Source organism: Erythrolamprus reginae, chromosome 2 (assembly GCF_031021105.1).
Source record: "Erythrolamprus reginae isolate rEryReg1 chromosome 2, rEryReg1.hap1, whole genome shotgun sequence".
Taxonomy (NCBI): domain Eukaryota; kingdom Metazoa; phylum Chordata; class Lepidosauria; order Squamata; family Dipsadidae; genus Erythrolamprus; species Erythrolamprus reginae.
Window position 1 is genome coordinate 203,998,986 of NC_091951.1, and position 15,400 is coordinate 204,014,385.

Genomic DNA, 15,400 nt, shown 5'->3' on the forward strand with positions numbered 1-15,400 from the left:
CAAGATGTAATGTGTGGTTGTGAATGAATTGGCCGACTGATTTTATTATATATGGGATTTTAGTAGTAATTTTTAATTAATTAGATTTGTTGTTGTGTTGCTTTTTGTATCCTGTGAACCACCCCAAGTCTTCGGAGAAGGGCAGCATACAAATTAATAATAATAATAATAATAATAATAATAATAATAATAATAATAATAATAATGTTCACGCACATCCCCACTTGCGCAAGTGGCATGCGTGCCCACCCCTTGCACAAATGGAGCTGTGCGCGTGTGTGCCTGCCACTCCACCCAGAACCATCCCCTTTCCTCCCTCTCCCTTGGGCCACAAAACCGGAAAGGTTGGGGAACGCTGATGTGCAGCATGACTGTACATCCAAACAATTTGCTTCCTTTCTGGGTCTGTTCACCATCAATATTAAAGTTTGCATTGGGATGACTCCTAGCCCGAAGCAAAACTCTATCCTCATAGACCTTGATTAGAGTTTCCAGTCCGCCCCCTCCCTCAGCTAGAGTTCCAGTGTTCCGTGGGGTGATGGAAAACATACTTAAAGAACAGGCATGTCTTTAAAAACCTCCCTAGTGGTTCCCGAATAAAACCTTTTCCCTTCCTGGACATTTGCCAGGGCAAAATGGCTGGAAGCGCTCCAAGGCTGCCTTGTTGGGGGTTTTTTTCCCAGGAAATATTAGTCATGCCAACAATATCATTCTCTCCCGTCAGCTTAACTCCAGCTGCAAAGTACAGTCACCTTCCCCGTGCCTTGATATATTGGAGGCATATCTAAATGACTACCTGGGACAGTGATGGCGAACCTATGGCATGGGTGCCACGCGGACCCATATCTGCAGGCACGTGTGCCATTGCCTTAGCTCAGGTCCAGCATGCATGTATGTGTCGGCCAGCTGATATTTAATGGCTCACGCAGAGGCTCTGGAGGGTGGTTTTAGTTTCCAGAGAGGCTCCAAGGGGATGGGGGAGGGTGGTTTTACCCTTTCTCGGGTCCAGGGAAGCCTTTGGAGCCTGGGGAGGGCAAAACACGAGCCTGCTGGGCCCACCAGAACATGGGAAACAGGCCATTTTCCGACCTGCAGAGGGCCTCCGGGGGCAGGGAAAGCTGTTTTCGCCCTCCCCAGGCATTGAATTATGGCTGTGGGCATTCACGCATGCGCGATAATGCGCGCGCACGCTCTTTCAGCACCTGAGGGAAAAAAGGTTCGCCATCACTGACCTAGGAAAAGAAAAATCACCTCAGATCAATAGTGGGTTGCTACCGGCACAATACAGGACGCCACACCAGTAGCAATCGCTGCGCGCACAGCTTCAGTTATATTGCACGTCCCAGCCTGGTTTTGCTTCTGCGCATGCACAGGAAGTAAAATCTTGTGAGGGGATGTGCGCACGTGTGGGATTTTGGCAATTTTTTGCTTTTGTGCATGCGCAGGAGCAAAAAAAAAAATCATTGAAATTGCGTGCACGTCCCCTCCTGAGATTTTGCTTCCTGGGCATGCGCAGAAGCAAAACACAATGGGACACATGCCTCACACATGCAAAATAGCTGAAGCTGCATGCGCAGTGCACCGGTGGCAGGAGCAATAGGAATCCACCCCTGCCTCAGATGTCTTGGCAAAGCATTTTTTGTGCGTGGGGGAGGTATACATTTTTATTGTTTTTCCACACCTCACAGAGATTCAAATTCACATGCCTCAAAATAAAATACAATGCAATATAACATCAAATGCCAAATTCTTCATCCAAATTATTTATCCAATTTATTCTGGCACATATCATTCGTCCTGTGCTACCTCCTTTTCAAATCCTATCATCCGGATTTCAGATATTCTCCATCTCCCTGATTTGAGTTCAAAGTGCCTTTAGCTATCTCAATTTCTCATGGCTATTCGCTGTTTATCTACCAGAACTGTGCCGTCGTGCTACAATCCATTTCTTATATTCTTAAACCCATTCTTACTTTTTTAAAAAAATGTACTTTATTAATTTATTAAGAATGGGAAAGGGATGGGAGTACAAAAAAGAGAAATAGGAGGGGGATGGAGTAAACAATCTTTTTATAGAGTAGCATGTATATATTGTTGTATATTCATTTCAAACTTTTGTCTATAGGTAATTATTTTGTATTCAGTATTCGTATTTTCATAATCTTATACAGTGGTACCTCATCATACAAACTGAATTGGTTCCAGGAGGAGGTTCGTAAGGTGAAAAGTTCGTAAGATGAAACAATGTTTCCCATAGGAATCAATGTAAAAGCAAATAATGCGTGCAAATCCCTCAGGAAAATCCCAAACTTTAGAAGGGAGGCGGACAGAGGGCAGGGAGGAGCAGCTAAAGGGGGCAGGTGGAAGAAGCAAGGCTAGGCTAAAGGGTGAGTGGGAAGGAAGAAAGGCAAGGGGGGCGCCCCTCCCTTTTCTTTCTTCAAAAGACACCCTTTCAGTTCCTTTGCAAGCACGTTGTTCTCTGCAAAATCTTTCCTCCTCCAAGCCGCCCCTCCCTTTTCTTTCTTCAAAAAAGGGGGGGGAAAGAAACCCCTTCATCCCAGCAGCAGCTGCTTGGGTTCGTAAGGTGAAAATAGTTCGGAAGAAGAGGCAAAAAAATCTTAAACACCGGGTTCGTATCTTGAAAACTTCGTTAGAAGAGGCGTTCGTAAGATGAGGTACCACTGTATCTATAAAATATAGTAGTTTAGGAGTAACGTAGGAAAGAAAAGTAGTTTAGGAGTGAGATAGTAAAGAAAAGAAAGAGAAAAAGAAAAAGAAAAAAAAGAAGGGGGGTAGTACCTGCAGACTAGCAGGAATATATATTGTGACGACTTAGTTTGGTTATGTTTGTTAGTTTTATGAGTAGGGGATATTTGAGAGTTATTCTTACTTTTTTAAAAGACCCTCATTTTATTGAAGCTGCCCTGGCAAAGCATTTCTAAAGGGCAGGAGATTTGTGGGTGGAATACTCTCTTCCTTCTGGGGAAAATAGGGCAAAAGGTGGTCTTCTCCAGTGTTTCCCAAACTTGGCAACTTGAAGATATTTCGACTTCAACTCCCAGAATTCCCCAGCCACAATTCGCTGGCTGGGGAATTCTGGGAGTTGAAGTCCAGATATCTTCAAGTTGCCAAGATTTGGAAACACTGGTCTACTCAGTTCCAGATTTGATATTCATGGATGTGCGCTTGGTTCTTGCAGAAGTGGAAGTGGGCAAAGACCAGGAGTTCACTGTTAAATCCAAAGGGGCTGGAGGCCAAGGCAAGGTGGCTGCCAAAATCACAGGCCCGTCCAGTAAGCCTGTGGCCTGCAAGGTAGAGCCAGGCTTGAGCTCAGACAACAGTGTGGTGAAGTTCATCCCACGAGAAGAAGGACCCTACGAAGTGGACGTCACCTACGATGGCATCCCTGTCCCGGGCAGCCCCTTCCCTGTCGAGGCAGTCCCTCCCACCAATCCATCCAAGGTAAGAGTCCCGGTTCTTGATGGGTGCCTTGGAAAATATTGTCCATTCTCTCCTTCTCATTCAAAGCCCTCCTGTTCTGTTAAATTAGATTTTCCTAATTCAGCCAAGAGAATTCTAGTTAGGGAATATGATCTTCAGTGTAGAGGGATCACACCCTATGTATTGCCATGAGCCATTCCTAGGTAAGACAAGGGGATTCAGATGAGTAAACATGTGTCTAGTTCTATGTGTGCAAGTAGATCACATATTGAAGAGGCAGCTGTAATGTGATAAATCAGTGATGGCGAACCTTTTTTTCCTTGGGTGCCAAAAGCATGTGCTATCACACATGTGCGAGTGCCCACACCCATAATTCAATGCCTGCAGAGGGCAAAAATGGTCTCCCCCCCCCCCCGGAGGCCCTCTGGAGGCCTAAATGGGACCCCCGGTCGGCCCATTTTTTGCTTTCCCCAGGCTCCAGAGGCAAAAATGCTCTCTCCCATCCCCCCCAGAGACACCATGGGAGCTAAAAACGCCCTCCCAGAGCCTCCGGGTGAGCCAAAAGTCAGCTGGCCGACACACACATGCATGTTGGAGCTGAGCTAGGGCAACGGCTCGTGTGCCAGCAGATATGGCTCAGTGTGCCACCTGTGGCACCTGTGCCATTTGTTTGCCATTGCTGTCTTTTACTCTGAAAAATATGATGTCTCTCTCTTGATTGTAATGTGGCAGCAAAGGATTGTCTTTGGAAGTGGATACAGGGCAATGTTTTGAAGAGTTTGAAATTTTCTTACGGATTAAGTCAACTTTCCTTCTCTTCCCTTTAACCCACCCTCCAGGTGAAGACCTATGGACCAGGCTTAAAAGGCGGCTTGGCTGGCATCCCTGCTCCTTTTACCATTGACACCAAGGGAGCCGGCAACGGAGGTCTCGGCCTGACCGTGGAAGGCCCCTGCGAGGCCAAAATAGAATGCCTGGACAATGGCGATGGCACTTGTTCCGTCTCCTACTTGCCCACGGAACCAGGGGAGTACAACATCAACATCCTCTTTGCGGACACCCATGTGCCAGGCTCTCCTTTCAAAGCCCAAGTGGTGCCTGGCTTCGATCCATCCAAAGTGAAGTGCTCCGGGCCAGGGCTGGAGCACGCCACGGTGGGGCAGGCGGGAGAGTTCAGCGTGGATTGCTCTAGTGCCGGGAGCGCTGAGCTCACCATTGAGATCATCTCCGAAAGTGGCACGCAGGCCGAAGTCCACGTGCGGGACAATGGCGATGGCACATACACCATCACTTACATCCCGCTCTGCCCTGGTATCTACACCATCACCATCAAATACGGGGGGCAGCCTGTCCCCAACTTCCCCAGCAAGCTCAATGTGGAACCAGCCGTGGATACATCTGGCGTGAAAGTCTATGGTCCTGGAGTGGAAGGCAAAGGTAAAAATGGCAGGGGAGAATCCAGACCGCTGGGACTCAGATCCTAAGTTGTTATCTGTAGATTAAGGCAGGGTGTCCAGCAAATCTAGAAAACAGGGAAATTAGGGAATTATCAGGGAAATCGTCAGTTCGGGAAATATCAGGGAATTATCAGGGAATTCGTGGAAAAAAACGGAATAAATCAGGGGGGGAAATCAAACTAAATTAAAATGTTTAAAAGTCAAGGAAAAATCATGTTAAAAACCCCCCAGATTGTGCTGCCTGGCAGAGTCAAGCAAAAATGAGCATAACTGTGGCAACAACTTGATTCCTTAGCTAACGATATTTCTCCATGGCTTAGCTGTTTGGTATGACATCATCTACGATCGCACCTTAACTAGATTGCAAGTTACAGGGAAATATCAGGGAATTTCAAAATGCTTTCCCCCTGGACACCCTGTTAAGGCCAGAATAGAGAATCTCATGAGTGTGTCCCCTGTGAACAGCAACAGTTTGGACTGGAATTTCCATCGCTAAGAGGGATGGTGGTCCAAAAGTGCAACATTACATGACCATGTTACTTATTGATGGCCACCATTTACTGCTTCCCACCGGCTTCCCCACTGACTGCTTATGGAATGCTGGCAGTGAAGGTCACAAATGATCATCACATGACCCATGGGATGTTGCAATGTTGTAATTGTAAGCCTGTCGCTGAGCACCTGTATTACAATTAGGTGACCGTGGGGACATTGCCATGGCCAGAACTTAGGGGACCAGTTGTAAATACTGTTTGTTCGGTGTCATTGGAAGTTTCAATAGTTGCTGAGTGTTTAGTTAATTGAAGACTACCTATCGGCCTCTGTTTATTGGGGACTAATTCTGTATCAAGGAATTTTAGTTGTTTTCCCAAAGGGTATTCACAGCCATATAGACCAGGAACTAAAATGCATGATGTTTACAGTATGAGCTTGTTGCTAGTTACAGAGGGTGTTGGCAGATCCTTTTAAATAAGCCTCAGGCTTTATTATAAGAGGACTTGAGAATGTACTGAAAAGTTGGAATATGACGATGAAAGCTGTCTGAGAACCTTCTATCCCTGGTGTTTTCTGGCTGCAGGATTTATAATAATTATTATTATATTATCTTCATCTTTTATTCATTAATCTGAAGCTCAGTCAACTGAACATTTAAAAATGTATCACAAATATTGACTGGCACTGATGATTGCTGCCAGCATCTTAGATATCGACCAAATATGTTCTAAAAATATATGATGTCCCGAGTTTTTCTGCCATTCTACTGGTCATTGCAGGAAGCTGTAATTTCTTGATGTATTTTGTAAAATTCTTGGGTATCACTGTCACATGTTTCATCCATAATCTCATAGTTTCTATGGTTATTACTACTTTTTTTCTCCTCTTTAGTAGGTTTCACTGCTGGAAACTGCCTAAATTAGTCCCTGCAGTTTTCAAGGAAATATTTTTGGAAGTGTTTTGTGCTTGCCAGATTCCTAGGGCTGAGAGAGTGTGACTGGACCAAGGTCGCCCAGTTCGCTTCATGTCTAATACGGAGCTACAATTCTGAGTCTCCCGTTTTCTAACCTGGTCCCTTTAACTACTATACCAAACTGACTCTCAGCTGCAGGATAAGGATGATTAATAATGATTTTGTATAATGATAAACAGGACAGGAAGAGGATGATATTCTGAGTTTCAGTTTGTAATCCAGGAGTACTAACTTAAAATAGTTTACCTAACGGTACTGTGTGTCACAAGGGATCCAAAGTGTTCATAAATCAGATGCATGTGAGGTGGATGTTTGGGCAGACAAGCTAGAGCAGGCCTGTCAAACTTCCAGTCAATGAGCTGGATGTTTTCATGCGCTGGCCACAGCCAGATCTGGTTTAGCAACGGGGAAAAAAGGACCCAATACGTTACGTGACACCGCTATGATGATGTGAATTTGATACTTCTGGGCTAGAGAGTTTAAGGCCTTCCTTATTGATACTGCTGGTGCTCTCTCCCAGGTGTATTCCGTGAAGCCACAACCGACTTCAACGTAGATGCCCGAACCTTGACTAAGTCCGGGGGTCCTCACATCAAAACCAGAGTATCCAATCCTTCAGGAAACCTTACAGAGAGCTATGTGCGAGACAATGGCGACGGTACCTACAATGTGGAGTACACACCCTATGAAGATGGTGAGTTAGGGGAAAGAGAGGTCCTGGTTCGCATGGGTTGGGCCAGAAAGAGCTGGTTCTTCTGAGATTTTTGGTCCTCTGGCCCTGCAATCCTGCTGCTTTTTTATTTTTTAAAAAAGATATCTTTATTAAATATAAACGTTAAAAATGAAACAGAAATAAATATAAATATAATACATGGTATATCAGTCATGTATTTTGTATTATGACAGAAATAGAGGAAAAGAGAGAAGGAAGAAAGAGAGAAGATAGAAAAGGTTTAATAGAAAGAGGAAGTTCCGCTTCCAGTCTTCGGAGAGGGGCAGCATACAAATCTAATTAATAATAATAATAATAAGTTAGGGGAAAGAAAAAAGAAAAGGAGGTTTAAGAAAGAAGTGAGAAAAGGAGAAGACATGCTGGCTATTTAGCTGGCACTTCCGTAATATGCGACCTTTGATTTAAATATGTAGTTGGTGTAAATTTCCCTTGATTTTTATTAGTTCATTCTATAGTGTGTGTTAGATTTTTGTAGATATTGTTCATCTGACAAGCAAGTTCTTGTCCACGCAGTCAATATTTTGGGGGTTTGTTTGCAATGTTAAGCCTGCTGCTTTTTTAAAGAAAATGAGAGGATGCCCTAGTAGATAGGAATAATTTTGGGAGACAGGAGGAAGAATCACAGCCAAGACAACAACTGTCTGATGAATAGAATCTGAATCTCAAGTGGAGGTAGAGAGAGCATCTCAGAAAGGAAACCCTCCTTAGTTTTCAGGAATAAAGGAAGGGAACGGTACTTTCAAGGTTGCAAGTTTCCGTTATTGAAATCCTAGAATACAGGTAGCGTTAGGAGTCACAGCTTCTTGCCTGGACTACCCCAAAGAGCCTACAGAGGGGTATTTGTATTACATGAAGAAGTGCATCCAGTTGTTTTAACCTCCCAAAGTGATCAGGAGTATAACCTTTCTTTCTTGTCTCCCTTTAGGGGTCCACTCAGTTGATGTTACCTATGATGGCAGCCCTGTACCAAGTAGCCCTTTCCGTGTACCAGTAACTGAAGGATGTAACCCTGCAAGGGTCAGAGTGCATGGACCCGGCATCCAAAATGGGACTACTAACAAGCCCAATAAGTTCACAGTGGAGACGAGGTAAAAATTAGAGAGAGAATGCCAGCGGTATTTGGAAAAGAGGAATGAACAAGAGTAGCTCTTAGGATTGGCTGGCTACTTTGACTCATCTTTCAATAAGGCATCTATTAAAGTTGCTCAAGAACGGAAATTAGACTGGCTTTATTAAAACTTCTTTACCTTGATTTATTCAACACTTTCTCTTATTTATCTATAATCTTAAATATTAGATATAAGGAAATGAGCTATTGAAAGTATATCTTAGTTGACAATTTTAACACCCTCCCGCCCTTTCTTTCCTTCTACTCTTCTCTTTCTTCTTCTTTCCTTTCTTTTCTTCTGTATGTTTATATGTTTGCCGATGTTTTTTGTCTATTTGTCTCTGTCTATTGTCAAATGCATATTGTTTAAACTATAATTCGACAGGATTATTGTTTTAATCTCTAATTACCCATTTTTCGCATTTCTCTTTTCCTGTAATTTGACATGTCTATACTGTTAATTGTAACCAATGTATTTATTGTATATTTGTAAATAAAAATTTTATTTAAAAAAAAAAAAGAACGGAGGTGGGTTACAGCAGGTTCTGACCATTTCTGGAGAACCAGTAGTGGAAATTTTGAGTAGTTTGGAGAACCGGTAAATGCCACCTCTGACTAGCCCTGCTCCCATTCTCTGCCTCCTGAGTCCCAGCTGATCGGGAGGAAATGGGGATTCTGCAGGAACCTTCCCCTGGAGTGGGGAGGGAATGGAGATTTTGCAGTATCCTTCCCTTGCCACGCCCACCAAGCCACGCCCACAGAACCAGTAGTAAAAAAATTTGAATCCCACCACTGATCAAGAATACGTATTTTTCGTTGCCTTTCAGTAGAATATTGCTGAAGGAGTGGGGAAAGGAGGAAAGGCAGGCATCGAGGGAGTCAAATTAGTCAAGTATAGATGGCACCATCACTTCCCTCTTGTATTTTGCGATTTGCAAAATTTTACCCTGTAATCACACTATAAAAGTTACAATTTGGCATCAATTTTTTGCATTTGCTCTGGAAGCCATATTTGGCTTTGGAGCACCTTATATAGGGCTAGAACTCGGATTATACACTCTTCAGCCGCCTACTTTGATGCTTCACTGTGAGATTATTGCATAGCACTTTAGGCTAAAATGCAAGCCTGTGATGGGTTTTGGAAGGCTGTGAATGAAGCTCATACCTGTTTCCAAGAAGACAAGTAATAAAACCATTGGAGAGCACCCCAAGTAGGCCTTAGAGCTTTAAACAGAAGTGCAGGGCTATGTAGATGAAATCCAAGTAAAATACAGCTACATCCTTCAAGTGTCCATGATTTCTGTCTCTCTAAACTTTACAAATACATTGGCTCCAAATTGAAACATAGAAAGTTGGGGTGTCCATCCTTCCAGACTGATGTAGTCTTAGAGAAATATTTTAACTTTCAGGTTCCTTCCCTCTCTCTCACTCATAGCAGCTACAGTTCCCTATAATGGATAACTTGGTTCAAAGCTCGGGGCCCTCTTTGGAATGCATGACTAAATCCTTCCTTCTTTCTGTTACAGGGGTGCTGGTACTGGTGGCTTGGGTCTAGCAGTTGAAGGCCCCTCCGAAGCCAAGATGTCCTGCACCGACAACAAAGATGGCAGCTGCTCTGTGGAGTACATCCCCTATGAGCCTGGCACCTACAACCTTAATGTCACCTACGGTGGCCACCAAGTGCCAGGTATGACATGAGCTGGATGTAGTGATAATGGCCTGGGGATATCAGGCAGTGCTGATTAGAAGTTAGAATTTGGTAACTGAACTGGCTTGGCAATCCCCTCAAGACTTCAACAGATCACCCGTCTGGGCCATGAGTGCAACATAGCTTAAATGCTCTTGACAACTCGTCATAGTCACTAGCGTGGCAGTTTTTTAGGATAGAAGTTCACAAGTCTTAAAGTTGAAAAGTTTGAAGACCTCTGCCTTAAAGGCTGGAGAGATAAACAGAAAGGATAGCAGAGTGGTTGTGACCATAAGGATTACAAATGTGTCTCTTTCAATAAAGATTTCTCGCAATAGCGGCGAGAAATCAAGGAACCTTTTTATATATGATTGATTTTAAGCATTGTTGTTGTGTTTATAACTATACAGTGATACCTTGTCTTACAAACTTAATTGGTTCCGGGACGAGGTTCTTAAGGTGAAAAGTTTGTAAGACGAAACAATGTTTCCCATAGGAATCAATGGAAAAGTGATTAATTCATGCAAGCCCAAAATTCACCCCTTTTGCCAGCCGAAGCGCCCATTTTTGCACTGCTGGGATTCTCCTGAGGCTCCCTTCCATGGGAAACTCCACCTCCGGATTTCTGTTGCTAGCAAAGCGCTCGTTTTTGCGATGCTGGGATTCCCCTGCAGCATCACAAAAACACGGAAGTCCAGAGGTGGGGTTTCCTATGGAGGGGAGCTTCAGGGAAATCCCAGCAGCGCAAAAACGGGTGCTTCGCTGGCAACAGAAGTCTGGAGGCTGGGCATCCCAGCAGCGGCAGTGGGTTTGTAAGGTGAAAATAGTTTGTAAGAAGAGGCTAAAAAATCTTAAACCCCTGGTTTGTATCTCGAAAAGTTTGTATGACGAGGCGTTTGTAAGATGAAGTATCATTGTATATTGTTTTATTTTATGGTGGAGAAAATTTTAAAAAAATTTATCCGAAGCAACCTTTTTAAAGAACTACAGGAAGCTTACTCCAAGTTGCAGTTGACTTGACTCAGGTTATGTTTCTTCTCCGTGTAGGAAGCCCATTCAAAGTCCCTGTGCATGATGTGGTGGATTCATCCAAGGTAAAATGTTCGGGCCCTGGCCTGACTCCCGGTGTAGTCAGAGCCAATGTTCCCCAGTCCTTTATGGTGGACACCAGCAAGGCAGGTGTGGCACCCCTCGATGTTAAAGTTCAAGGTCCAAAGGGTAAGTAAATCTGCACCTGACTGGACAAATGGTATCTCCTTTGAGCCTGGTTCACCCCTCACCTCTTGCCCTTATCCTACAGGAGTAGTCGAACCTGTAGATGTCGTGGATAATGCTGATGGTACTCAGACTGCAAGTTACGTACCAAGTCGTGAAGGACCGTATAGCATTGCTGTGCGCTATGGAGACGATGAGGTGCCCCACAGGTAGGAATGGATTGATGGAAGCCAAAGAACATAAGCTTTTGTGACAGACATGCAGAAACATAACATTCATTGACATGGACTTGATCCTTAGTATTAATAGATCTCTTGTCTTCCAAAGAACCATATTTGAAAAGTGGAAGCTTAAAGGGCCTGAGAAAGAACTGCTGTACCTTACATCAGTGGTTCTCAACCTGGGGGTCGGGACCCCTTTGGGGGGGTCAAATGACCATTTCAGAGGGGTTGCCTAATGGGAAAAGACAAATTTCCCCTGGTGTTAGGAACTAAAGATTTTATTCTGGCACCTTGGAACATATTTTTACAATCCGACCAATCAGGCGTTTACAGTGGGGGTGTCCCTCTGACCTTCCTGCCAATCAGCTTAAAGCTCTGTTGGGAGAATTGCGCTAGGCTTATGGTTGGGGCTCACCACAACATGAGGAACTGTATTAAGGGGTCGCGGCATTAGAAAGGTTGAGAACCACTGCTTACATGGTGGTTTCCTGCATTACACCTACTCTAGGGTGGTCTAGCGAACAGTCTGTGAACAGTCATTTTTGAGGTCTTCAACCATGAAGGGAGGGTAAACCTGTCAACTGGGTTTATTCCATAGTAACAGAACTTGCAGAAATTTCCCAGTTAGCAACTCTTAGGAGTCACTAGGATGCTTGCTTGAGCCAACGCTCAATATTCCTCATTACCTTGGTTTGTAACATGAGAAAAAAGTTAAAAAGGCTTGCACCATCCATCTTTTTAAAGGCAGAAGATAACTCAAGGGAATACTTCCCCTCTTTATAATCTGTAGAGATTCTCAATCATCCAAAGGTGCTTTTTCAGGAGGCAACTGGACTTTCTTACGAACAAAAGAGAGGCCTCCACCCTCCCTGTGGTTTCCCCAATCGCATGCATTATTTGCTTTTACATTGACTCCTATGGGGAAATTTTATTTATTTATTTATTTATTTATTCGATTTTTATGCCGCCCTTCTCCTTAGACTTAGGGCGGCTTACAACATGTTAGCAATAGCACTTTTTTAACAGAGCTAGGCTATTGCCCCCACAATCCGGGTCCTCATTGCTTCTTCTTACAGACTTTTCTACTTAAAAACCTGGCCACAGAACAAATTAAGTTCTTAAGTAGAGGTACCACCATACTGGTTTGTAAAATAGGACAATTACAATAATTTTTGACTTGTGCACTTTAAAAGTGCAGAACTCCTTAGACTTTTTGATGAACTCACATATCTACTCAGCCCTCACTTTTTTTCTTTCTCGTATTTCTCCAGCCCATTCAAAGTTAAGGTTCTACCTACTCATGATGCTAGCAAGGTAAAGGCCAGTGGTCCTGGACTAAACACTACAGGTGTTCCAGCAAGTTTGCCAGTAGAGTTTACAATTGACGCTAAGGATGCTGGAGAAGGCTTGTTGGCTGTGCAGATCACGGTAAGTAGAAATAGGCAATCGAGATGGGATTGCAGGGAGACCAAATGAATTCTTGATGGGAGTTGCTTAAATGTATGCACAACTGTATCCTTCCTAGTGAATAGTAGTTCTCACTCACCAGTATCAAGACAGCTGCATTCTGCACCATGAGGTTTCCAGACAGTGTCCAAAAACAGAGTAGTCCATATAAAGTGTAGTCCAGTTGCGTGGTGGCAAAGGCTGCAACTTTGGTGGCCCTGGCTGCAGCCTCCTGCAATTTTGTTCCGATTCATATAGCAAATGATGCAAATACTGCTTCATACTTGGGATATTGTCATGTGTGTTGGGGTGGGCGTTTTTTTGAGAATCTAAAATCTTAAAGTTTCCATATTCAATTTCTGGCTGCTGATCAGATGACATGAGATTGAGAGCCTATATCCATTTTTATTCAAAGTCCTGAACTAAGGACCATAAACTATAAAGTGATGAATCTGAGCTCTGCAAAGAATTTGTTACGGCCACCTCCCTTCTTCCCTCATGCAGCAGCCCCTCCCAAATTCTACAGCACATTCTACATTATAATATGTGGCAGGTCAAAATCTCCAAATCAAACGATCACTTCAGCCTGACAGGCGGGCCCCCCTCAAGAAAAGGCAGCCTGACATTGAGATTTCACACTGTTCTGTGGTAACACTGAGCCCCTTCTGTAGTCTCAATGACCCTTACAGGTTGATACTGACCACTCTGGGGAACCCCGACCTATAGCTTGGGCTCCTTCCACTGACTCTACAGTAGCCCACTTACTTGCCTTGCTCTTCACTCAGGATCCTGAAGGCAAACCCAAAAAGGCCACCATCCGGGACAACCAAGACGGCACCTACACCGTGTCCTATGTTCCCGACATGACTGGCCGCTACACCATTCTCATCAAGTACGGCGGGGATGAGATTCCCTACTCGCCCTACCGTATCCGTGCTTTGCCAACCGGCGATGCCAGCAAGTGTACGGTGACAGGTGAGAGCTCTTCCGGGCAAGGGATTCTCAGGGCGGGGGAAGAGGCTGGAGGGTGGACAAGCCACGCTGAACCAACGCCACGCCCCACACAGACTGCTTTTTGCCGGGCACCTCCGGCCCCACTGCGCATCACTGTGGGGAAAGGGGATTTACGTTTCCTCTGTGTGTGTGTGTATGTGTTTTTAATTGTGCACTGTTTTGTGTGATTTTTGTCTCACTTTGATTACCCTTGCTCTTTGCCCTTCCACCTCAGTGTCGATTGGAGGTCATGGGCTAGGTAAGCAGCTTGCTGATGGCTCCCCCTCCCCTCCGCCTGCTTGCTCCCCCCCCCCCCCCCCCGCAGTTTTCCCCTTGCCTGGTTCCCCTCTCCTGCCTTAGACTCCACCTGGGCTTTGAGATGGGGCAGCAGGATGCTTTTTGGACTGGAAAGAGGCTGTTTTAAAGTACACATGTACTATTATACTGGGCGATCCAATCAGTCTGTTTATGCCGCTGTGCCAGAAATTTAGATTAAACCCCCCCCCCAATTATCAGAGTATTTTTGATAAGAGACAGCTCTGGCAGATTAACGGGAAAATAAATAGTTTTACTCTACTATAAAAAAAATGCCAATCTGTAAGAAGGACCCTTAATTAGCTCTCCAGCCTACGAGAAGAGCAGATAACCTTCGTGTCCTGACGCAGGATTCGTTTCTCTCTTCACACATGACGGACTGAGCCAGGGATCGTGGTCCACATGAACATCTGGGGCTATCGGTCCTACCTCTGATTACGTCATATTCTTCACGCAGCACCAGATTGTGCTGTGAATATTGAGCCGCGATGACTGATATTTTCCTCCAACAGTTCAACTGAGAGGGTTATTTATAACTTTGGCAAGCAGCTCTGCCTGGTTGGCAAACCTACACGTACCTTTCCTTGTGAGGTGGGGGTGGGGGGAAACACACACACCTTGAGCTTTGTCCAAATCCGTGAACTGCTGAGAAGCCAGCAGGTGGATCTAAACGTCAGGGCAAGGTTGCAGCATGGTGGTCCTAAAACTCCCTCCCTCCCGTTCCCCAAGAAGCCCCCTCCTCTCCCTTCCCTGTGCTCTTGAAGTCACCCTCTTGCTTGCCCTACGAAGAGGATGTGTCTTTATAATCAAAAATAAATGGATTGGCATCATGCATGTTATCTAACCTTTCGGGGGAAGGTTTCCTCTCTGTAGACAGGGGTGTTGCAAGCTTTTGGGGTGGCTGGAGGGTCTACCTTGTCCTGGAAGATGTCTATTGCCAAGGTGCAGAAGTCTTGAAGCAGGGAACAGTCTGTGTTTATAGGAGTGGGCAGCAAAATCTCCCCTGTTAATTGAGAAACTGTTGGAGATTTATTTTCAGACCAGGGAAGGGTTTCTTTTCTCTCTTTCTGCAAATACAAGAATCTAAGCTCCTAAAATGAAGCTGGACAAAGGGAAGATCTAAGACAGGGGTTGCTGTTGGTTTTTTGGAGTATATATTTTTTTATTTTACTTTTAAATATACATCAACATCAATACATGAACAGCATGGCATCTGGGTAATCATCCATTTTGATTAAAAAATAACAATAATGATATTAATAACATTTGTTGCATTAGTCAAACTTTTGTACTCTTAGTCTTAATACACGTTTGTA

The 15,400-nt window shown here is 44.4% G+C and overlaps 1 protein-coding gene across 4 annotated transcripts in view; it reads left to right on the forward strand.

Annotated features, from left to right (window-relative positions):
• Window positions 1–15,400, forward strand: part of FLNA (filamin A) — a 110,492-nt gene that overhangs the window by 59,686 nt on the left and 35,406 nt on the right. For 2 of the 4 annotated variants that reach the window (XM_070741367.1, XM_070741369.1), the window contains exons 21-30: window positions 3,200–3,462; window positions 4,281–4,878; window positions 6,887–7,060; window positions 8,025–8,187; window positions 9,734–9,894; window positions 10,942–11,112; window positions 11,195–11,318; window positions 12,602–12,758; window positions 13,562–13,751; window positions 14,005–14,028. In XM_070741367.1, the coding sequence (XP_070597468.1) occupies window positions 3,200–3,462; window positions 4,281–4,878; window positions 6,887–7,060; window positions 8,025–8,187; window positions 9,734–9,894; window positions 10,942–11,112; window positions 11,195–11,318; window positions 12,602–12,758; window positions 13,562–13,751; window positions 14,005–14,028 (2,025 nt within the window). The remainder of the gene's footprint in view (window positions 1–3,199; window positions 3,463–4,280; window positions 4,879–6,886; window positions 7,061–8,024; window positions 8,188–9,733; window positions 9,895–10,941; window positions 11,113–11,194; window positions 11,319–12,601; window positions 12,759–13,561; window positions 13,752–14,004; window positions 14,029–15,400) is intronic. The other 2 variants (XM_070741370.1, XM_070741368.1) reach the window with 1 other exon arrangement.